At 35.2% G+C, this 24,543-nt stretch overlaps 1 protein-coding gene across 3 annotated transcripts in view; it reads left to right on the top strand.

Annotated features, from left to right (window-relative positions):
• Positions 1-24,543, top strand: part of ADCY8 (adenylate cyclase 8) — a 113,323-nt gene that overhangs the window by 56,379 nt on the left and 32,401 nt on the right. Inside the window, exons 5-8 of one of the 3 annotated variants that reach the window (XM_015856336.3) lie at positions 864-991; positions 9,817-9,975; positions 13,893-14,163; positions 20,437-20,634. In XM_015856336.3, coding sequence (XP_015711822.1) covers positions 864-991; positions 9,817-9,975; positions 13,893-14,163; positions 20,437-20,634 — 756 coding nt within the window. The remainder of the gene's footprint in view (positions 1-863; positions 992-9,816; positions 9,976-13,892; positions 14,164-20,436; positions 20,635-24,543) is intronic. The other 2 variants (XM_015856337.3, XM_085536978.1) reach the window with 2 other exon arrangements.

The following is a 24,543-nucleotide window of genomic DNA, read 5'->3' on the forward strand; positions in this document are numbered from 1 at the left end:
ATCTGAAAGCATGTAGCATAGGTTGAATTCTACATTATCTATAGTGGCATTTCTGAATCCTTGCCCTAGATTCTAGCCTAACTCTGATGAAACCTTTCTCAACATCAGCAAGGACGCCTCTTTGTAACATAATACAAAAATTGCTATCAGTCTTTTTTACTGAAATTGTAAAGATACTTTATGTCTACGTGGAAATAAATCAAGATCATATTAGGTCAATAGTAATGCCTCCTATATATTTCCATGAAAACCACAACAGATAAAAAGAGAACAATAACATTATTTGACAGAGAATATTCTCATCTACAAAACATTATTTTTCAACATAATCACCACCATTAAGTACGCATTTTTACTAGTGATGAACAAGAGCCTGCATGACTCTCATAATAATCTGCACCAGCAAAGGTGAGCCACTTTCATTGTTGCCACTGCTGAAATGCACCATCCACAGCCTTACTGTGCTTATACCCACTGTTTGCTCTCCATAAATGCTCAACAAGTGTCGATAAGTGCCAGTGGGTGCCTTTTTTTTTTTTTTTTTTTCCCACATGGAGGAATTCAGTGACACTCCTTTTCTTCATTTGCACTTCCATATCAGACACCATTTTGAAAGACTGCCTCTCTGCTGCCATCTGTCTCACAGCAACAAAATCTAATGGGGTATTGGTGGGAAAGTTCAACCTCTACTGCCATACCAACATCCAATTCTGATGCTGCAGGCTAATATAATAATATAGGAGGCATTACATTGGAGCAGCCCTCATAATAATTACAAGGAAAAGAAATCCATTTCATGTTTCATGTTCGTCTTGAAATTAAGATAACTTATCTTTCCTTTTTCCATCAACACTTTCCTCTAGGAACATCACTGTCTTAGAATAAAGATCCTGGGAGACTGTTACTACTGCGTGTCTGGGCTTCCAGAACCTCGCCAGGATCATGCACATTGCTGTGTTGAAATGGGGCTCAGTATGATTAAAACTATCAGGTAATATTATTTTCTTTCTTCTTGTTTTATTGCTTCTGACAATGCCCTTTACTGCCTATTATGAATGTTATTACTAGACAAGTCATTATTAGGGTGGTTCAGAGACCTCAGGATCATTGCTATGAAAGCAACTGAATTTATCCAATTCATGTAAAGTACAATATTTATGGGATGAGATACTAAATGCTAGTTTGCCTATCAGCAATTTTCAAATGAAGGTATTTCCACTGCTATATATTTATTGGTTTTATTACTGTTTATTTTATTAGAGGTATTATACGAAACAATTCAGACCTCTCTACCTCAACCTCATCTTCAAAATAACTGCAGTGTTAAGTAAGAACTGTTGAGATCCTTAAAGCATATCACTCCAATGCACACAGAGGTAGTTGTTAAATTCTTTGCATGAACTGGTCCAGTGATCTCTGTGACAATGGAGATTACATAGAAAGCTTTCACAAAAGGTTTTCTTAGTCTTTTTATCCACTGTATCAGTTTTTCTTACTTTTATTATTATTTTTTTTTTGAGTTCTTCTTCAGTTGCTGTCTTCCTTAACAAAGTCTTCCCCCTTCTTGACTTGTTTTACCATGCAGTCTATCTGCCTGCTTATTTTCCAGACTACTTTTTCCCTTTAATCTGAGTATGTTTCATTACGTACATTAGAGTGTTATGGTGTACTGCAGATACATTATAGATAACTTAATAGAGAGAGAATTTGACAAAAATAAATTAATGGAAAATGTAACTAGATAATGTTTATGTAAAAGGGATATTTAAGAACGTTGGTTCAATTATCACAGAATAAATGTTGCACAAAGTAATCAGTATTTTGCTTCTGGAGTCCACCCAGTGAAAGTGAACTATGAATTAGAGAAAATAGATTGATAGGAAAACAGTTAAAAATAATTGGAGACACACATGAAATCATTTGCATTTGATTTGTAATATGAGCAATGAACCCATCGTAAGTTATTTTTCTTTTCTAAAATTATCTGAACCTCACGACTTATGTGTAAGTCTCTAAAACTCTGGTGTCCACTTATGAACGAAGATTCAAAGATGGTACTCCAGAAAAGTGGTAGTTTAGTGAGCTGAGAAGGAACTGTGAAATCAAAGTCCATTAGGATATTTGTCATCCCAGGCCAATTCAGTTCATACTGCCTCCAGCTGGTTTGATAAATACAGTATTTGAATTTCGGGCCATCTGCCAAGTTTTTTACTAAGCTTTTCTTTTCCTGTTGTTGAAGTGTTATCTTACTTATCTTAATGTGCATCTCCTTAGTTGACAGGGAGGATCAGTCCTTCTACAGGATATTACAAATAATTCAGTCCTCGTGTCTGAGAGTACTTGGAAGTTACTACTGTCTTTTAATTGGAACTGAAACTGATAGAATTCTCTCACTGTTAAAAAAGAAAAAAAAAAAAAAAAAAAAAAAAGGCCTACTTTTTGTTAAAACTGAATTTCTATAAAGGATTTGAGATTTGACCTAAAACCTGCAAAAAAAAGGTGACATTTTGATTATTATATTTTATCTGCCTCTAAAGTTTTCATGAAACAAAAATCTGGTATGTTCAAAACAAAAGAGAGATGACTCAAGATATGAGAAATTATCCTTTCACTTCACAATTATATTCAAATTATATGCAGGAATTCAAAGCTTCTTGCAAGGCAGATGGCAATTACTGGAAAAATCCAAAAATTTAAAGGTTACTGATAAAGATGATATGAAACTGATAAAGGTGATATGCTAAGCTCTCTCCTAGTTCTTAAATCTCATTTATGACTTAGCTGAAGCACTCAGGCTGGCTTAAGATGTAGACATTAAAACCTAACAAGCGGGGAAAAAAAAAAAAAACATACAAAAAGAGTCCTCAAAACAGGATTAATGCAACAGTATCTCATTGAAACTGGGATTCAGACAATAAAATCACAGATTGAGATCCATATACTTTTACAGCTTTTCATTCTTACAGCAGTTTAAGATATTTGTGTCATTAGGACAGAAGGAATCTTTAAATTAAATAGACCAGTTATTCATCTTTAGGCCATCTAATATCTTATTCCCTTATTGACAATGTGCAGTTGATGCCAGGATCGGTACCTAACTACAGATGAGGAACTGCCCCCAGATCTACCATATCAGGGTATCATTACTGTATTTTCCTGCTAGCCTTCTCGATAATTGTTTTGTTGGCAGGAACGTAACAAGAATGCAAAATCTGTTTGTTACAGAACTTGTGAAACAAGTTATCTTGGACAGATTGAATCAACGATTTCTGGGTTTTTTAAAATGCCTCATATACCGTGCAGTTAAATTGCTAATTCATTACTGAGGTTCTGCATCTTGATCTTAAGGGCTCTAAACTTGACTCTTAAGGGCTCTAAACTCATATTTTGCTGCAGTGTTTCTCTCTTCACAGATGTAAAGAGCTGTTCAGAGCTCAACCAAGAAATCCAAGATCATAGTTTTCTCTGTAATCTTTTATGCATCACTGTTCCTGTTACAAAGCTTATACAAGAAAAGCCTTTATGTATTCTATTCTGTCTTTGCTCCCTTGATATTCAAGCACAATGAAAAAATGACTTTGATGCTTGGGAAAGTTCTATAAAAAAGATTTTTTCTTAAGAAAAAATCCTAATTATTACTGTCTTGTTGTAGTCTCCTGTGAACTGTCTTCAGATGCAATTGGAAGTACAAACTAAACAAAAATAATAAGCTCCTTATAATAGGTCCATTTATTCAGATGGTTCCCACATCTTTTTGTATGCCGTGTAGATCTTCCTGTTTTAAATATATTGTATTAATGCCTGTCTCTTCTGACGGTTGATAAAAATAAGATAGTATAAGAATGTTTAGTCATGAGATGATTAATATATTTTGTTTTAATACCTATGAGGTAAGCTGAAGGGGTGTCAGAGATAACACTGAGGGAAACTAAACCTGCAATTGCACTTAACTATTTAAAAAAAAAAAAAAAAAAAAAAAAAAAAAAAAGCCTCCATTCTATCTTTATTGCTATATTGGGAGAAGAAAATTTATAAGAAAAAAGCAGTCATCAGCATTTGCATTGCGTGTTTGGAAAATTCTAAGGCTGTGCTGGAGTGTCAGATGGATGGGATTATGAATGAGATGTGTGATAGAATACAAGATAGGAGCAACTACTTGCTTACAGTCCAGAATAGAAAGATCTCAAGACTCAACAGTAAAATTAGGTTGGATTTGGTATTATGATCTCTTCTTCAAATATATTAAAATGGAAGTAAAATAGATAAGAGAAAGATGCAGAACAAAAAAGTAATTCTGAACTAAGATAATTTCTAACCATCACATTATTTTCCAGAGAGATTATTATGCTTATTCACTGAACTTTTCATTTCTTTGTATTGAGCTGCTGGAATAGAAATTACTACATAAAGCACAGTGTAATGCTTGGGTACTTAAGGACTCAGGTGTATAGTTTAATGATGGAAATCCAACTACAATTCACATAAATTATGGAAGTTCAAACAGGTCTTTATGCTGGTGTATTTATTTAGTAAATCATGGACTTGTGAATGGTTTATTGGATTATGTCCCACTATAATACCAGCTGAAAGAGTAATTATTTTGACAGAAAAATCAGTGCCAGTTTACCATAATCTATCCACAATAAGTTACTAACATGAGCATCAAATCATGAAACAAAATGTATTTTTTATTATCTCAGTGACTAATCTGTTAGGCTTTCTGCTTCTCACATGAATAAAACCCCAGCATTTGGAGTTTTATTTAACTCCATCAACTGAATATTAACATAAAATTATGTAGTGATCAATACTTGTTAAATAAGTTACTTACACACTGAAGCAGCCTGAAACTGCTTTCATATTTCATGATTTATTATTCAATTGATACATTCCTGGATTCTTTCCACAGATATTTTCTTGCATAATACAAAGGGCTCAGCCTACGTTGGAGAGAGCTCAGATTCATGTGAGACAGAACAATACTTCACAAAACCAAAAAATATCGCTTGCCTTCATTCCAAGTTCTAGTTCACAAGTTCAGTGCCTTTCAGACACAAGATCTATCATCACATCCCCATGTCCATTTCAGCCACTGACAATGAAGGAACAGAACAGCAGGACAGTCTGTCTTTCTCTGTTTTTGCTGCTGGGTGCCTAAATAAATTGAACAGTGTAATGATTAATCAGCTTGTGCACCACTAGGAAGGAACTCTTTTCTTTGAAAATGCCACCAAATACTATCAAAGTTCCCTTTTCAAGGTAACATAAGAATGTGTAAATAGCTTGTTTTCAAATAAAAATTAAAAAAAAATAAAAAATAAAAAAAAAAAGTGGATTTCTGATCATATGTTTTTTAATCCTTTGTGATTCCTTTCTGACATTCAGAGCAGGAAGACCTTAAAAAATGGAAATACAAAGTTATTTGCTCATATTGCCATAGTATCAAGCTGAGCTCAGGGCAAGTCAGTTACATTAACAATTAATTTGATGATATGAAACTTCTCTAGAAGTAACAACTGCTGCTGACTCTGGGATCAAGTTCTTATTCCAAGGTAGACCCATTCTGAATCTATTTTAAGCTGGCTTCTTGGGATATTATCTGTCTTACTTTGTAAATTCAGCTCTTTGTGAAGTCCATCTGCAAAATGTTATATCCTGTGAGTCATGTAACTGAATTCTTTGAAGCCTTCAGTAGTTTAGTGCACACTGTTACCTAGCTTTTTATGTGTAATGGATGTCTCTTTTGCAAGCTCCCAGAATCATACCAAAGAAGCAGCCACCTCAGTTCGCCTTATGCCTTCTCATATCAGTCCAAAAAATTCTGTTAGCTTCAACTGAAAAGTTTTCTATGTAATTGAGTCTTAGAATCATACGACAGGTCAATTTGGATGGGATCTCAGGAGACTGATCATTAGTCCCACCTTCTGCTCAAAGGGCCAGCTATCACTCTCATTTAGTTCACAGAGCACAGAACTCCCATTTCTGTTACAAGTGCATAAAAATAGCAATGGCTGTGTCTCAACAAGTCTCACAGAACAAACTCCTGAAACTGTAAGAGATATAGTCATCCATGAAAAATAATAATAATAACATGCTGGAGATATTTTAAATATCTCAGTTGGTAAATAAGGCCTTGCAAAGTTAAACTAATTAGCAAAGACAGGGCTGATCTGTCACTGTCTCAACATGCAACAAGTGAGTTCCAGGGCATTCCATTTTCTGGCAGCTTTAGAAAATGTTGAAAAGGCAATTTCAGAATTTGGGATCATATTTTCATGCAAATCAAAAAGCCTTAAATTACTAGCATGAAAAAATACCCATCAAAAAATGCTGGCCAGGAGGAAATGCCAAGATCCAATTAAAACCAATGAAATGTTCATTGCTGACTTGACTGAAGTGAGATACGGCAAGAATAGCAACAGTCACAGCTTCATTTCATGAGGCAGTTTTTGAGGTAAACCAGGCTGCATTATAGATCATCAGTAATTCAACTTAATTTATGCGCTTGCCCAAAGAAATTCCAGAAAGCCTTAAGCAGCTGAAGAAAATTCATTCATAGTTGAATAAATTTAAGAAGCTGAACTAGAGAATGCAGAGCACGAACATATGGAAAAAGCACGATTTGTTTTGGTGGTTTTTTTTGTTTTTTTTTTTTTTAATGTCTAGTACACAGTATGATTTAATTTTATTTGTTTTTCTCAATAAATGAGATCTAAGACCAAGAGGACTCAGATTTAGTAGTTTTAGAGTTTTTAATGGCTTCTGTCTTACAACAAAATATAAACAAGACTTTGTGAAGTAACCAACAGCCTGTCTGTTAAGGAATTGGATTTGACTATGTAAGTGTCTACTGTACTGTCCCTTTCTCTATATAATTCTGAAATGCCTCACTCCATATTACATCAAATTAAAAAAAAAAAAAAAAAAAAAAAAGAATTCTGTGACATTTTACACACTAATCAATCATTTCATTTTTCAGTGACAACTTCGTTTTGTTTTTTTTTTTAATTCTTTGTTTTAAAACAAAAGTTTGGTGAAATCTAGTGTCCACAAACACATTCTCAACAGGTCTGTACTCAATTTTGCATAACAAATAACAAAGCAATGGAAGAAGGACCAAATCTTCATCATGCTTTTGATTCATATTCTGGACAGATTCTTTTTAATATTGCAGATTGCCAGTTGCTCAATTCAATCAGGTCCTTCTGTGTAAATGGTCTCCTACCTATCAACATAAGGACATACTGCTGTGAAGGGCAAGTAAGAGGAGAATACAATCAAAGGGCCTTGCAAATGTACCAGCACCAAATCTGGCAGGGAAACAACAGCCCTAAGTCAAAAGATGCAGACAGGTGGCCAAATCTCAGCTGACCACAGCTGAAGAGCTGAGATCAAATATCAATTCAGCAGCACGCAATTAAAAGTTTCTGGGATGTTATGAAAAATAACAGATGAGAAAAGAATGAATAGAACCTTATGCAGAGTCTCTAGTGTCATGTAGGAGGTGGTATGGAATCAGAGCTACCTGCAGTTTTGAACAAATGCAGAAGTGCTATGTGGCTTTCTCGGCTTTCTCAGCACGTGATCATATTTTAGGACAAAATTGTTGAAATCCAACAACTCCTAGAGAACGCTCAGGAAACAGGGGGAAGTATTGCTTGATTGCAACATGTTTTGTATATGTTCTTTACAATGAGATCCGTGTGCATTAATTCTCATACAGCACACAAATTAGGGTTATAATTTACAATATTTAAAATTAAATGATATTATTTACTAGCATTTAAAATTTAATCTTATCTAATAGAGAGTTTACATATATGCATAGAGACACACACAATTAACCTATCTTAATAAATGTAAGGTCCTCCTATTTTGTGCATTTTTCAGTGAAAATCTTTTTGTTCAATTTCTTATCTGGATCCAATTTGCATTCTATTTCAAAATACAGAAATTAGGCATAAAGTGAGAAATAATCATCTGGGTCTGAAGGAAAGAAAAAGGCAGAGTGGGAAGCAATTTTGTGGGGGAGTGTCTGACATTTCCTCTGAGAGTTATGTATGTTTAGATATTTTTGCAGCATACCTAGAAAAACTCTTCATAACACATTACAAACTGTTTTGCTCTTACTTCTCTTAATCTCTCACAATACATAACGAACTTCTTCAGTGTGGAGGATTTGTTTTCAAGTCCCATCTTCCAGAGGCAGGTGATTATGTGCTTATTTAATTTTCAAATTTCAAGCCTTCTTGACTGCAAAACAATAAAGAAATTTGCAGATGAAAACTATATAATAATGAAACACAGATAACTCTTCTCCAAAAGTTAATTCTTTTTTATTTGCTTATGATTAATGCTGTGTAAGTCTCTTTGTTTTAAAAACCTAAAATATGTTAGTTTCATTATATGATGTAAAGGTCTTCTCTAATAGACAAACAACTGCACCAAGATATTGTCTACACACTTTTCTCCGAGGTTTGGGAATATGAAGACTAATTGCTTATTTTCAGTTCCTCACTATTTTTTTTTTTTTTTTTTTAAATGATTAATTTATCTCAATTTTGAAACTCTTATATTTTTGTTTCACACAATGAATCAGTGCCACTATTACAATAACAAAGGGCCATGTAATGAATGCAGTAAGTAGTTTTCTCCTCTAGAGAGGGTCAGTCAAGGTGATGACAGGCATCTGTGGCAATGGCTTTGCTTCAAAGTTGTGAAATAGGGCTTTTTATTTTTTGTCTGCTCTGTGATCTTGTTGCTCTACTGTTGAAATTGAACTCTTTACAGAGATATAGCAATCTTGTTCACAGACCAACAGAAGTTAACATGCTTTTCCTATCTTGAGCAAGCTATTCAAATATGAATGAACACTAGCTCTAACCATATTTTTGGTGCAAATAATTGTTGTGTTGTCACAGAGGAAGGACTGGAAAAGTTCCCTCTTTGTCGTCCCAATGGATATAGACCAATTATGATAACTATGAGTTTCCTACAATGACATGCTTGACTTTTTCGACACTGACTTCGAAGAAGTAGTGCTAGATTTAAGTGTCTGTAGCTGCAAATGATACATTTTCTCATACCAGAAAAAGCAGAAACTATTTTAACACAAAGAAATTCCATTTCTGATCCACAGATAAATTCATTGGAAACAGTGTTGGAGCAAAGTCCGTCTTCTGAGACTGTTAACAAATGAATTTTTGTGTGTTTACTTTTGAACTTTTGAAGAGGTCTTCAGCATTACGCTGTATTGGAACAATTTTTTCTGATCAAACCTCCTGCAAGTAATTCACGTTTGGACAAAAAATAGCTTACTATTTCTGAAATTTTAAAGTTAATTAAAAATACAATAAAATATTAAAGTTTATGCAGGTTTAATTACAGTAATTTTGGTCATGTTTTTGGTAGTACTTTAAGAATTCTAAGCTTTCATTGACTCCAGTTAACCTTTTCATTCATACATGTTTTTCTCTTCCTATCTTTTTCTTTCTGCCTCATAGGAATAATATATGTGCCAGTGAACCATGCATGCAACTAAGTGCTTAATGATAAACTGTTTTTTATAGATATTTGCTTGCTACCTGGACTTTACTACCTAGTAAGGTATCACTTCATTTCACAGATCAAGTGGATACTTACACAAAACTGACATTGTACTTTGAATTGTATTATTTCCTAAAGATACAAAAAAAAAAAAGAAAAGAAAAAAAATGAAAAAAAAAAGAAACAAATATAATATAATATTATAATTTATTAATTATAATATAATTTCATGAGCCTGGTCTTTTTGTTTGTTTTTGCTTTGTTTAACAGATATGTTAGGTCAAGAACAAAGCATGACATTGACATGAGAATAGGGATACATTCAGGATCAGTTCTGTGTGGAGTGCTGGGCCTGCGAAAGTGGCAGTTTGATGTCTGGTCTTGGGATGTGGATATTGCAAACAAACTCGAATCTGGTGGAATTCCTGGGTAAGGCAACATGTATTTCCCACAGCCAGAAAACATTGTCAACGTACTGTTAATCTTTCCATTTTTTCCCATTATTTCTTAAACTATAATTTTGGGTGGTTTGTTGGTTTAGTTGCTTTGCTGTACTTTTTCTTCTGTTTTATGATTGGCAAGAATATGTGAGGTTGCAGACACAGTGAAGAAATGGTCTCCATGCAGAGGCATTGGAAAAGAGAAAAGTATGTCTTCTCCTTTGCCACCTAAGATTTCACATAGGTGGTCAGTGGTTGTATTCAGGCTTTATGGTACACAGAGATAGCCCAAATATCCCAGCTAGCTGATGACAATTCTTGAGTTTCTCCAGGCTTCATTCTGCTGCTGTGAGGCATGGCAATGCTATTTATTTTATTTCATAACGTACAAAGTATGGGGAGAGATCTGTCTTCATAGGTCACTATGCTAATAACAAGGAGGTATAGACAGTAGGCTTTTCTAATCATAGAGTATTCCCATGGGACCCTGGGATCTGAGTCCAAATCCTGACCCCACACAGAACCACTCTAAAATTGAACCATATTTTTGGGATTGCTTTCCTAGAGCTTATGGAATTCTCGCAGCTTCGTTCAATGAACACTGCCCTGATGAGTCCGTTTTATTCCCAACATCTTTTGGTGAAGAACATTTACTTAATAAACAATCTGTCTATCGGAACTCTTATAAATATTTAACGCTTTAACAGATTTTTGAGACTTTTTGTTTATTACTTTTTTTTTTTTTTTTTTTTTTGTCAGTGTATGTATAATAATATATCACTTTCTATTCACCCACCTGTTTGCTTTTCCTTTAACTGTGGTGGCTCCTGCACCTGGGGGATAAAATATTATTTCAACCTGAAAAAGTCTGAAGCAACAAAAATGATTGCATCAATCTTCTATACACTTTCCGTTCCCTCTTTCATTGCTGAAAGATTTAAAAAAAGACCACAATACAATGATGCAACCTTTGGCAATGGAACATAGAAACAAGAGCCATGGACACTGTTATGCAGAAAAAGTGTAAAGTGGTGCTGTCATCTTGAGTGAGAGAGATTTTGAGTGACGGAAGATTTAAATCACCAAATCCGAGTCATGCTATGCTCCCTATGCCTATATCAGGTTATGTCAGAACTGTCACGTTCGAAGGAAAATATAAAATTATTTGGTTTATACTGTGTTTGTAAATGTGGACTCTCTCCACTCTTTCCTATAGTGGGTCCTTATAGTAATCTATATTCTTACGACCATCAGAAAATGAAACTTTGTGTGTTCTGAAAATAAATTCTATACTCTGCATGTCACTGGTGTATAAAACTTCTGAAAATTACTTTCTCTGCTGCTTTTCACACAAGAGCCTCAGATAACTAAGAAATGTCATATGCTGCTTAGTAAGCACAAGCAAAACAATTATCTATACCAACAAAAAGCATAGTTTATTGCTGTTAATTCATACAAGTAATAGAGTTATTAATGAATAACCTAGTGAAGGCACCAACTTGCTGGTGTCAATAAAATGCCTGACTAAGCTGCAGTCTATTGGAGCGGAGTAATTTCCACTCTCGTATATCCATTTGCTAACAGAGCAAATCCTGTACATGAGAGCAGTTCACTAAGTCTCTCAAAGCAGTGATTTACATCAGATTTTTCTGGTACGCAAAGCAGATTTCCTAGAGCAGTTAAGGTCCTTTCAGGCTCTCCTCACTTCTCCCCATGTAAAATCATATATTTTTTAAGAAACACTCTTCTGCCAGCTTCCCATCTTCTATTTCTTTCGGTACATCTAGGTATTAATCTACTTTGTTGAACTGGCAGAAAACTTAGCTAATAATTATTTTCCAGAATGCGTCATTGACAGGTTTTACTTGAAGTTTTTGGCTTGCTATGTTTTCATAAGTAGGGTAGGCTATACTTTTTTCTTCAGTGTGCTCATCTGCCTGACACAATAAATTTGTATGAAATTAAAGGAGCCTGCAGTATACTTTTTTAATTGATTTTTTTTTTTTTTGCACCAGTGCAAAAGGTGAAATCCAGAAATATGTTTAATCTACCAGTGATTTATTAATACTTGATCCACTGAAAGGTATTACATCAGTAGCCAGCTCCACACTCTAGTTATCATGCCCATTATAAAACCCATCTTTCAAGCTTTTGTAATGCAATCTTCTGAAATCATATTAGGCTGAAATTCAGTACAGATAGTCACCCTAGCAACTAATGTATCATTCTCTTTTTTCATTCTTTTATTTTCTCTTCTGCTTTTTCATTTATTTATTTATTTACTTATTTTTCTAGTTTGTAGTTTACTTCAAAAACCTCTACCCCATTCAGTTTTCTAAGGGCTAGGAAATGCATTGTCCAATACATCATATAACCTGGTTTTAAAGTCCAGGCTAAATCTTGCTTACACATGGGAAGTCATTCTCCTCTTCTTTTTTCAACATTTGTTTTACAAAGATTTGTTTACAACAGAGTGCTAATGTCTGTGAACATGTAACAGCACAACTTCAGCCAGTGAAAGTTTTACAGAATCTACGCTGTCTTCAGTGAGAAGCAGAGATGGGATAAAAAATAAATAAATAAAAATGACTGAGTTCCAATTTTTGATTTATTAATTATAGACTGATACTTAGTACTTCATATAGACCCAATCTGATTGTTGTGGGCTTTCCACAATGATTAAAGATAATTGCTTTTTCTGATAATACCTTCAAATCATACATGTGCTTGTAGCCTTTACACTCCATAAATATTTTGTGCAAATTAATTTTTAGATGCATATTTTAAGTTCTAGAAGAAAGTTCCCTGGGCTTGTGCAAGGATTGTTTCTTTCAGTGGAGTCAAAGGAATTTCTGGTGTGTAAGACAAATTCCTAAGTGTGTGTCATAAAGAAATGATAAATTTTAGCTAACTCTAAATCTTAGGAATCTACAAGCCTGATTTTCTGAAAGTGCTGGGTGTCCAATTTTTTTAAAAAATGAGCCAATTTTGAAGATATAGTACCCTTATTTTTTTGAGTTAGCTAAAGGTCTAATGAACTTCTCCTCATACCATATTTATAATTTTGTTTTGTAAAGTACTGCATGGCTAAGCACTTGGATGTGTTTCAGAGGTGTCTGCAATTTATCTTACATGTAGGATGTTGAAGATTTATTAGAGATAGGAATAAGAAACATCTATTCCATTTTGTTGTAATTGAATTTATTTCTGTCCTTCTCAAGCCATCGTAACTATGGTGAAGAAATTCCAAATAGCAGACACCTCCAAGTTTGGTTGGAAAATACCTAAAGACACTCATACTTCTGCATAATTTGAGATCTTTATATGTCATCTCTTTGATTTGTTATATTTACTTTTGCAAAAGCTTTTTAACACCATTAACTCCAATTAGAAATTATCATCTCACTTGCTTACTACTGACTTAGTTTGTGTAACTATTCGCTAATTCATGTCTGATATAATCAGGTTACTAATTTAAATACTACATGATACCTCAGCTAACAGAATGAAATTAAGGAGCCTTTGCACAAACTGCTCTGATACATACCATATTATTTCTTAACTGTATCTACCTGAAGTGGCTATCTGAATTCACTTATTCAATCATATTTTACCCAGAAAAATCTCTTGTTAAACTAGGCATCAGATATTAATATCAAAGAGTTTTTCCTGTGATGGGAACTCATGCATTCCTGAGATCCTGTTGGTGAAAACAAGACAGCATTTGCCCCCAAGTCATGTTTCTTGAATACACTATTTCATTTTCATGATATAAATCATCAAATACAACAGAAATAAATCTATTTATCTATCATGTTAACATGAATCAGAGTTCATAAAACTCCTTGCTAACAATATATACTAGAGCGCAATCAGTATTTGCTACTACTTATTTCACTCATGCAGGAGAATCCACATCTCCAAAGCCACTCTGGACTGCCTCAATGGGGATTATAAAGTTGAAGAAGGGCATGGCAAGGAACGCAATGAATTCTTGAGGAAACATAACATTGAGACTTATTTAATTAAACAACCTGAGGAGAGTCTCTTGACTTTGCCCGAAGATATTGTGAAAGAGGCTGTCAGCTCCTCCGACAGGAGAAACAGTGGGGCAACATTTACCGAAGGATCATGGAGCCCTGAACTTCCATTCGATAACATAGTGGGAAAACAGAACGTAAGTCAAACTTCCTTTAATGTCATGTAGTATGAATGCATGCTTGAATGCATTTCAATAATGGAAGCCTCAGAGAAAACAAATTCATCTTTAACCTTTTCTCTAATGCATACTGTAAAAGCAGATGATTAAACAAATCTTTTCTGGGCAGAAATAAATCATGCATCCAAACTGGGGAAATGCCAGGGGCCCAGGCATTTTCTTTCTTCTCAGTTTTATTTCCCAGCTCAAATTAAATACTACACAGCGTAGTTTTAATTGCACCAGTCCTTAAAGACATAAATTAAATATAAATTTAGTGTAACTATCTGGGACACTCTAGTTGAAGTGTGTATCTCATTGCATAGCATCAATGCACTACCATCAAGGCAAAAGGTATGAGTGGACTTCCTGCCAGAGGAAACAACATAGTAAAATTTATTGATATTTGAGGGAAAGAAAAGAGTTAAAAAGTAAAATACCTTGTAAAAATACTGTGTCTGTTCTGTCTTCTTCTCCTCTCTTCTTCCTCTTCTCCCCTCCTCTCCATTTCACTCTACTCTTTTCCTCCTCTAAATATATATCTATTATATATGTATATACAACTTAAATGCTGATTTTAAGGTAAACGAAGAAATGAATTAGAGGCTAAAGTCATGAGTGGCTTAATATAAATATGAAACAACTAACACACTTCTTCATCAGATCTTCCCCAAAAGCACTGTACTACTAGCACATCAGGAAACAGCAATACCTATACAGTCATAGAATTTGCTTGTGAAGTCTGTTTACATAGAGTAAATAAAGCAGGAAAGGTTAAAATGCCCTCAGACACCTCTATTTACACTGCACTTGAAAGATTGATGATTCTTTATGAAACAAGGTCAGCTGCAGTTATATTCCATTTTTTCTGAGTGATCTGTGATGACACAATACATTCTTTCTTCTGCTGCACATCCTTAATCTTACCTGTCTTCATTGTCTGTTGAACTTCAAGTGTTGTTGTGTGGAGGTCTTTCTTTCTCAACTATTTTCTACCTCTTGTAAATCTGCTCTGAAATGATAAGTTTTCACAATCAAACGGTCCATGGTGGTATCTGCATCTCTTCAAACTGGATTGGAGCATGGTGTAGTTTGCTGTGATATAAAACACTTGTTTTATATATGTTCTGTACATCTGTGTATCTGTATGTACACTGCCTTCTACTATTATCTGTATCTCTTTCTATATATTCTCATTTCATTAGGAATAGAGGTATGAGTGCATGCTGCTGTGCCTCTTCTGATGTCTCTCTCTTTGTTCTTCTTTCCCTTTAAAACATTCCAATTTCTGTACTCTAAAAGATCTACAGAGAATAGGCTGTCATTCCATTGTTCATTTTTTCAGCTAAACCTGACCTTGATGCTAACAACAAAGAGGAGTAAAATACAGATCTATCGTTTCTATTTTTTTTTTGTTGTTCTTTTCTTAAAAAAAACTCTCACTTAATGATTTATAAGTTCATGAAGATTATTGAAATAGGTGTAACCAAGCTGTTGTCTTACACCAGATATTTGTCTTTTGGCAGCAAATGATCTATTCCCAGAACTGTTTCTCCCTTTTTTTTTTTTCTTAAGAAAGAATGGAATAGAATTCGATATTATACTTGAAGTAAATAGAATTTTGTATTACACAGTTTTCCAGTAGCTGCTGGGTGGGCACAGAAAAAAAATATAAATAATCTGCTATTCCATGTATACTTCGATTATTATGCAATTTTCGATTTTAAAGTTGAGAAAATAGGCATTATTGCTCACAAATAATGTATTTCAAATCAAAATTCAGATCAGATGTTTAAATTTTACAAGGATACATAACTTTTTTTTTCCAGAGAAATGTCAGCCTTAAACAAAGATAAGTGTTTAATAAAAGTTACCGGTTGAAGTAGATGTTGAGAATCTAAATAACAGCAACACAACAATATCACTCTGTGTGTCTGAGTAACTACTGACAGAACTTAAAAGAATTCTTTGCCTGCTCCGAGTTACAACAAAATCTGAGCAACCATACTCACTTGAAGCTGTACTTGTATCTTGGAAGAATTTGAAATGGCAGACACTCTTTTGTGCTCTCTTGCCCCAGTTCAGATTCACTGCAATGTATATTCTTTACCTCAATTTCATTTTGCATGGGCAGCCTAAGTCACTGAATTGAAGGTGTCTTGATGTGAGTGAGGAAGAGAATAACCACTCTTTATGAACAGAATCATAGATATTAATAAAAGCTGTAATATTACATTTAACAGTTATAAACATAACCCTTAGTTATTGATACAGGTGTTTGGGTTTCTCTTCTAAAGCAAAGAAAGTCAGAGAGATAAGTTATTCTATGTTAAGACAGTGGATTTGAATCATTTTATGCACCTTACAGAAGAAGTAGCTAAAAGCAAAATATGGTGACCAGATGTCAGACTGGAGGCCACAATGAGATTGTAATGACATGAAACAGACAGAAGTAAATGTAAATATCTGTGTCTTGGGTAAGAATATTATAGTGATAACACAGCAGTTATCAGAAAAACTAGATTTAAAAGAGTGCCCAGACAGCAAACATGAATAAATAGCAGGATGAAATTTGGTTCAAAGCCAAGGCACCTACACTTTTGTCTACTGGCTGTCTCAGGTGCTAACCTCCCATAGAGCTCAGTTCCCAAGCATAAGGGTCTGATGTTATACATGATGTTCTAGGATGTGTGAAAAACCCACATGCTCTGTTAAACGAGGCACCTATGAAAGACCTGTGGTCATCTGGACTATCTGCTAAAACCAGGAAGAGACTCTGTGACATCTTGTGTACTGTGAATCACCCATGCTGAAACAACTGAATGCTCCAGCACTGTATTGAATAGGAGCTTCATACAGTTTCTTAAGTGTGGCTACCTATAGCAGTCTGAGAAATCTTAGTAAACCCCAGCTGACTTCCTAACTGGACCAACAGTGCATGGGGCTTCTGTAAGATCTATGTCACATCTCTTGGCTCTCTCTAGATACTTTCCCAGGATGCTGTAAGTCATCTTAGCTGACAACAGCTGCGCATTACTGACCAACTGAAAGTATCCAGAACACATATGGTCAGTAATAGAAGCTGGAACACTAAACACCTGTGCAGTTGACACACAAGATGAATGGGACGCCATCCAGAGAGACCTAGACAGGCTTGAGCAGTGGCCTAGGTTTACCTCATGAGGATCAACAAATCTAAGTACTAGATCCTGCACCAGAGCCGAGGCTACCCTCAGTACCAATCCAAGCTGGAGGATGAAAAGATTGAGTGCAGTCTTTCCAAAAACAATACCTGAGCGTACTGGTGGATGGGAAACTGGGCATGAGCCAGCAATGTACCCTTGCAGCCCAGAAAACCAACCAAATTGTGGGCTGCATCAAAAGAAGTGTTGCCAGCAGTTTGAGGGAGATGATCACCCTGTACTGTTAAGGACTCATCTGAAGTACTGAATTCAGATGTGGAATTTGCAGTACAGGAGGGAAATAGATCTGTTGAAGTGCATTCAGAGGAGGGACACAAAAATGATCCAAGGGGTTGAACATCCTTCCTACAAGGGCAGGCTGAAAAAGCTGAGGCTGTCCATCCTGGAGAAGACTCTGGAAAGACCTGAGAGCAGCCTTTGAAAATTTAATGAGGAGCTATAGGAAAGAGGAGATAGACTCTTTAACAAGGTCCGTGGTGACAGAACAAGGGGAAAAGATATTAAGCTTAAAGAGGGTAGATTTAGATTAGATATAAGGGAAAAGTCTTTTACAGTGCGAGTAGTGAGGCACTGGAAGAGGTTACCCAGAGATGTGGTAGATGCTCCATCCCTGGAAACTTTCAAAGTGAGGCTGGATAAGGCCTTGGCCAGCCTGATTTAGCTGTGCATGTCCCTGTTCACTGCAGGGGAGTTGGACTGGATGGCCTTCAGACATCTCTTCCAACTCTAAGGATTCTTGGAATCTGCAAATCTTTGAATTTTACTGACGTCTTCTTCCAGAACAAAATCCTACCTTTCCCCTGTTTTTTAAGCATCTAAGCTTGTATTTCCCTATTTCCTTGGAAGATCTGGAGTTTGATAAATGATGAAAAACAAATGTAAATCCTTCCAAGAGTTTTATAAATATCACTGATTACAAATGTTCCTTATTGCTGAAATCAGGATGATTGGACTTGTTACAAGAAAGCGTTATTGAAAGGAAGCAAAAACCATTTTTTAAAATGTCTGTAGAATATTTTTGATGTTGGGTGGATTTTTCTGTTTGTTTGCTGCTTTTAATTCATTCTATTTTTTATATTCAGCTTCAAGTTTAGCAAGGCTTTTGCCTAAAAGATCCTTGTATATGTTCCTGTATTGAACTTAATAGTTATTCTCAATATCAGAAAGGCTCAAATGAGCACTGAACCAAACTTCCTTCTGTGAGGCAAATGAGAATCTTAATAAAAAAAATGATGAATAGGAGATCATACCAGAAAAAAAATGTGGTTAGAACATACACTTGGCCAATAATTTGCGTAACATTTTGCTTTATTTTAATAGGATTTACTCTAAAGCAATTGTCTTACATGTGTGTGCTTGTGTAAGGGAGAGACCTTGCTAAACTCAGATAAATTTTTTCTTATTCCACTCTGAAAATAAATACAATTTCAGAGTCCATTTTTGCACCAATACTAACGACTGTTGCAATACTCTTGACATTGTGCCATATCTATCCATTACAAATTCTAAACCAGTTCATACATTCAGCAGAAAGACAGTTCTTCAGAGTAATCAAATTCTAAAATGCAATTTGAAGAAAACATAGTCACTTTCTCAAATGAATTGAGAACATTCCCTTTGTGTGAATAATACATAATACTCAACTAAAACATTAAGGACCTTCTCCATGCTCACTATCCATGGAGATATCAGTTAATACGCATAACAGGATCTAATGCTATCTTGTTTTTTAACAGCTATTTCAATCTCTCTTGTGAGATTTCATCCCCACAAACTGATAATAATAACTTTCTTGTAATGCCCAGTTTAAAAAAGATAAAAATACCTAAACTAAAACAGTGCCTTAATATGTAAGCGCACAGTATTGAGTCAATTGATTGTTTCCCTGGGATTTTGCTGCAACCTTATTGCTACCAACTTAACTCCAAGACTAATATATCTGAAAAACTAGTATGAAAAGATAAAGTTCAATACAGGAAAAGGTTCCTTGCTTTTTTTTCCCAAAAAGATATTTTTTTTAAAGCAGAAGTATATTTCATGTTCAGAGTTCCTGTCTTGTGCTGTGATGTATGAAGGTTTATATGCTTTACATTCATTAGCTTTTCTTAATGCTTGGGAGTATCACAGGTAATAGATTTTGTTTTCCCATTAGCCTGCTCTTTCATGTGGTTTGTGTCATGAAATCGTAACATAAAAATAGATAAAGCCATTTTTATGAAAGCAGATTCTACCACTTTCCTGAAGGTGAAATATCCTTTGTACTATCTTGACTTGCTTTTGTTCGCAAAGCTGTGCAAGAGACTTTTCTTGGTTTTCTTTTTCTTTTCTTTTCTTTTTCTTTTTCTTTTTCTTTTTTTTTTCTTTTTTTCTTTCTTTTTTTTTTTTTTTTTTTTTTTTGATTTGTCAGTGAAATATCAAAGGGATTAAAGAAACAGGATCATATTTTTAAAATAAAGTGAATTATGTTTATTCAAACTTATAGCTTAACTGTAATATCGACTGGCTGAAATATATCAGTAGTGAAGAAGAGCACATTATCTGAAAACCCAAGCTGAAGCAATCATGAATGCAGACTTCTTTACTCCTGCCTAGTTGATCTGTTCCTTAACTACACACATCCAGTAAATGTAAGATTAAGACAAGAAAAATATTATTATTGTCATTTTATTTGTGACTTCTGTTTCTGTAGCTTCCATTCTGAGTTGTGAAAACACACCATTGACGTGGATACTGTGTTGTGATTTTGGTGTGTACTCCTCTCATTCGTGCTCTGATAATTATATAGTGGAATCTGGAAAGGAGATTGTATTCCTAGCATTCAGTACAGCAGCAGACCTGCCAACCTGTATAAAACAGGACATTAAAGCACTTCCTGTAATGTACTGTATGTGTTTAGTGGAACAGACATTATTTTACAATTCTATAGATTTCATTGAATAAATTGCATGGAATGCTGTAATGGTTTGCAATGCAACATGAACTAAAACATTGCATTTCTTAACCCAAGGGGACCAGCAGGTTTATTCTGTTTGCATGTGCTTTCCCCTAGACTCTGGCTGCCCTAACAAGAAATTCAATAAATCTGCTTCCAAACCATCTTGCACAAGCTTTGCATGTCCAGTCTGGGCCCGAGGAAATTAACAAGCGAATAGAGCACACCATCGACTTACGGAGTGGCGATAAATTGAGAAGAGAGCATATCAAGCCTTTTTCACTGATGTTTAAAGACTCCAGCCTGGAGCATAAGGTAGCTGAGTCTTGCTAGCTGCATTACTTGCTGCTCAAATTGTAATAAATGTCCACTGAAGTAGAGAAGATCTAGGTTCTAGCTTGCATTGTTTCTGTTCTGGTTTTGTTCTTCTTTTATTTTGTTTCAGTTTTCAGAAGGTGGGGCTGAGCTAGAGGCCATAATGGGCAATGTCATGATGCAGGTGTGACAGCCCTACAATGATCACATTTAATTTTTGGAAAATGCCTACACTGAGCAAACTCTTCTGAAAACAGAAGCCATTTGCTGAATTTCATTTCTGCCTAGTACAAGCCCTTTCCTATCAAATTAATCCTTTCCTATAATAAATTGCTTTGGCACAAACAGTGAGCGAGTCTATTAATAAAATGACACCTCTATTCATTATCTCTATATATTTATATAAATATGTGCCTTTCCTTTACTGGTAGAATCCATCTGATCTACACAATGTCAGCTGCTATGCCATGCCATTTGAAGTCAAAATTAGTCTGTAAATTCCTTGTGGCAAACATCCCTTCTTTAAAATCTACTTTCAAGAGGTAAATATTGTTCCTGGTTTTGCTGCTTCTCAGCAGCAGTGAGATCCCACTAATTTCCATTTTAATCCATACACATATATACATATTAAATAAAAAAGGACAAAGCAATGGAAGATTTTTAAATGCAGAATGCCAACACAGAATGGGATGGGAAAGGTATATCTCAGATGATTTTGCTGCCTTTTGTGCCACTGAAATGCAGCAATGAAAGGTCTATATTAGGATGTGAAATTAGACTAAAGAGAAAAGAAAAATATTTAATTGCACACCTGAAAACCTCCTTCATTATATTCATTTTCACCAGAAAACAGACTGTTTTACTTGACTTATGGGAAACTAGTCCTCAGGTTGGGATTAATGGTCAGAGCTTTATGAAAACCACTGGAAAAGAAAAAATCTTCCTGAAATGCACTGAAGCTCTTATTTTAAAAGCAAACCCATATAAGGAGAAATATTTTCTTAAAAAAAGGAAAAAGTATGATTTCCTCTATGTATTTTTGTGATACTGAGACACAAGGTAGAATCCCCAAAAGCCATCAGTGCTGCAAGAAGAGGTATGAAGATATTTCTTCCAGTGGAGTTCTCATGCAAAGCTGACAGGAACCCAGATCTCATGAACAGTGAAATAAAAGGCTGCAGCTGAAATGCCACTCTTCTTAGCAAGACCAAAAGAGTCAGTAACGACAAACTTCACACTTACTTCCTGATGACAAAAAGTATTTTATCAGTTTTGATAGTTTTCTTTGCAGTGTAACATTTCTGACACCAACATATGTTGCAAGGGCTGGAAAATGGTGCTTTCATTCAGTATTTCTTTAGGTGCCTGGACCAAACAGAAAATGCAGGAAAACGAACACAGTTCCTTTCTGTACAGTGGGCTGAACCCTCTAAAGTAGATTGTTCTTAGCACAGAATGGGAATGTATATGTATTTTTATTGTCAACACTTCTATTTGCTCTCATCTATCTACCTCCAACTGTTGGAGAGCTGCCAGCCAGGAACCTTCTTGTTTGTGTTGAGTGCAAAGACACCATGGGCACACTCAAAGAAGGATGTGGAAAGCACCAAAAAGCAAAGAGATTATATGGATTAAGGAATGATGAATGACAATGTACTCTTCATTATAGGCATCATCTTGTGGGACAATGTGGAAAACACTCTTCTCTTTCCTCTTAGTTAGTCTAGGTATTAATTACAGATGCTTTAGCAATGAAACTTTCACAATTTACTGCTGGCCTTAGTATTAAATTATTATATGCAGGTAATCATGAAAAACAGAACAAAACAAAAAAAAACAAACAAACAAAAAAAAACAACTGGGAGAAATGTTATCTTGCAGAAGGTAGCTATTTACTCCATGTTGCCTTGTACTCATGTCACTTCTTCCTTTTCTCCTCCTGCCCATTCAGGAAACAAAACTAAAAACTTAGACTAGAAGCCCTCCCCCCCTTTCCCCCCACCTCTAACCCCTAATTCAGTCTGGAATTATGCTTTCTTCTAGTCACTGACATTTTGCAACTGCTTATCATGACCTTCTACATCAACATCTTGAGCTGTTCTCTGCAGTGTTACTAAGCAAATAGACAGAATTAAGTCTATTGGTCTCCCATCTCACACTGCTGTTTCCATTTGCTGCCAGTTACTTTCAGTTCAGCGAAGTGGCAGCTGTTATTCAGAGGTAACTTTGAAATAAAGGAGCTTCTTTTCCTCACATTTAGCCATCACACTCCCATGCAGCACTGGTACTTGCCTGATATTTACTTCTTTACTTAAAAATACCTCTCACCACAGCTATTCAGTACATAGAACAACTTGTACTCATAGCTGATCTTGCTATCAAGCATTGTTACAGGAACTGTGTTCAGTTGGGATTGTGTTAATGCTCTGTACCTGAAACCACAGAGAAGTGAGTAGACATGTGAGCAATAACCCGTATTTGTTCCTCCTGCATAAGTAACAGGACTACCATGCACTGTAATCAGAATTCCTTTTGGGTACCTTAAATGGATTTTAGATGTCATCCTGGACTTCTAGCTTTTTCAACTGTCTGTCTTGTTGGATTTTTGGTTTTGGATTTTTGGTTGTTTATTTGATTTTATTATTATTCATTCAATTCAATCAAGAGATTGCAGACAGCAGATTGACAGTAGTACTAAAAGTGCTGAGTTACTTCTTTTGAGGTTTCATAAGGTAAAGAATATCTGGAAACAGCATGCCCAGACCAGTATGGGAGCTGTCACAGCTCCTAGTTTGCAATAGTTTAACTCACTGGTATATCACAGTAGTTTGAGTCAGTGGTACATCTTCCCACTCCTCTCTTATCTCATTTAACTTAAGTCTACTTTGGTGATAGGATAAATGTAGATTCCACAGCAAGCAGCAAAGATTACATTGCTGACTGGGTTATCTCTCTGTTGCAATATTTGTATTATTTCGACAGTAATATTTTTAAGAATACATTCTTCAGAGGTTTTATGCAAGATCTTCATCTGGTGTACTGTACAGATCCTTTCCTCAAATGGACTAGTCATTACTAATCTTTATTTTACTCATTAGCATTTGATGTCTCATTTAGAGACTAATTTACTCTCAGTTTTGCTAGAGGTTATTTTCACAAATAGGATGTAGGCAGACAGAGGGAAAAAGATATCACTAGAGAGTATTTCTAATGGTAGCACAAAAAGAACACTGAGGGTTTTCAAACATGTAATGGCTTATAAGGAAAATTGGATAATACTTTACACGATTTCCAAAAATTAAAAGATATCATTGAGATGTTCTACCTTAGTAGCAACTACTTGGAAACATCAGTAACATGTACTTTTAGAGAGGATAAGCAATAGTAATGGAGCAAGGTGATTAGCATTCTGGAAGGGTTTTTGTTAAGGAAGGTTTCCAGTATAAAGATCTGTATAAACATATTCTAGGCCTTTCTGTGTATGTGTATTACTATCATAAACCATTCTGATCTTAGAGGTGAAGAGTCTGTGTATTTTCAGTGAGATGAGCACACAGAAAACATCAAAAGGTCTTTCACAGTACAGGTTTCCTCATGTCAAAATTAGATCTCAATATCTGAGTTCCTAAATATGTTAATTTCTCAGTACCAGAATTTCAGGTGGCTGAGAAATTCAATGACAGTGAAACAAACCTCTCACTTCTTGTATTCTGTATTACACCCAGAAACTTCCAGTTGCTTCCCAGGGATCTGTGCAAGAAACACCTGTCAAATTCTAAGCCTCTTGATCATCTTCTTTTCTGTTATTGATTATCAGTAGAACATGTATCTACTCTTTGGTCTCCTCGGAAGTTCATCCATCTCTTCTCCAGCCTTGAGTTTCCATCTTTTGTCCTTGCTAAGCAGAAG

The sequence above is a fragment of the Coturnix japonica genome, chromosome 2 (genome assembly GCF_054131305.1).
Source record: "Coturnix japonica strain WE chromosome 2, WE-NBRP24, whole genome shotgun sequence".
NCBI lineage: Eukaryota > Metazoa > Chordata > Aves > Galliformes > Phasianidae > Coturnix > Coturnix japonica.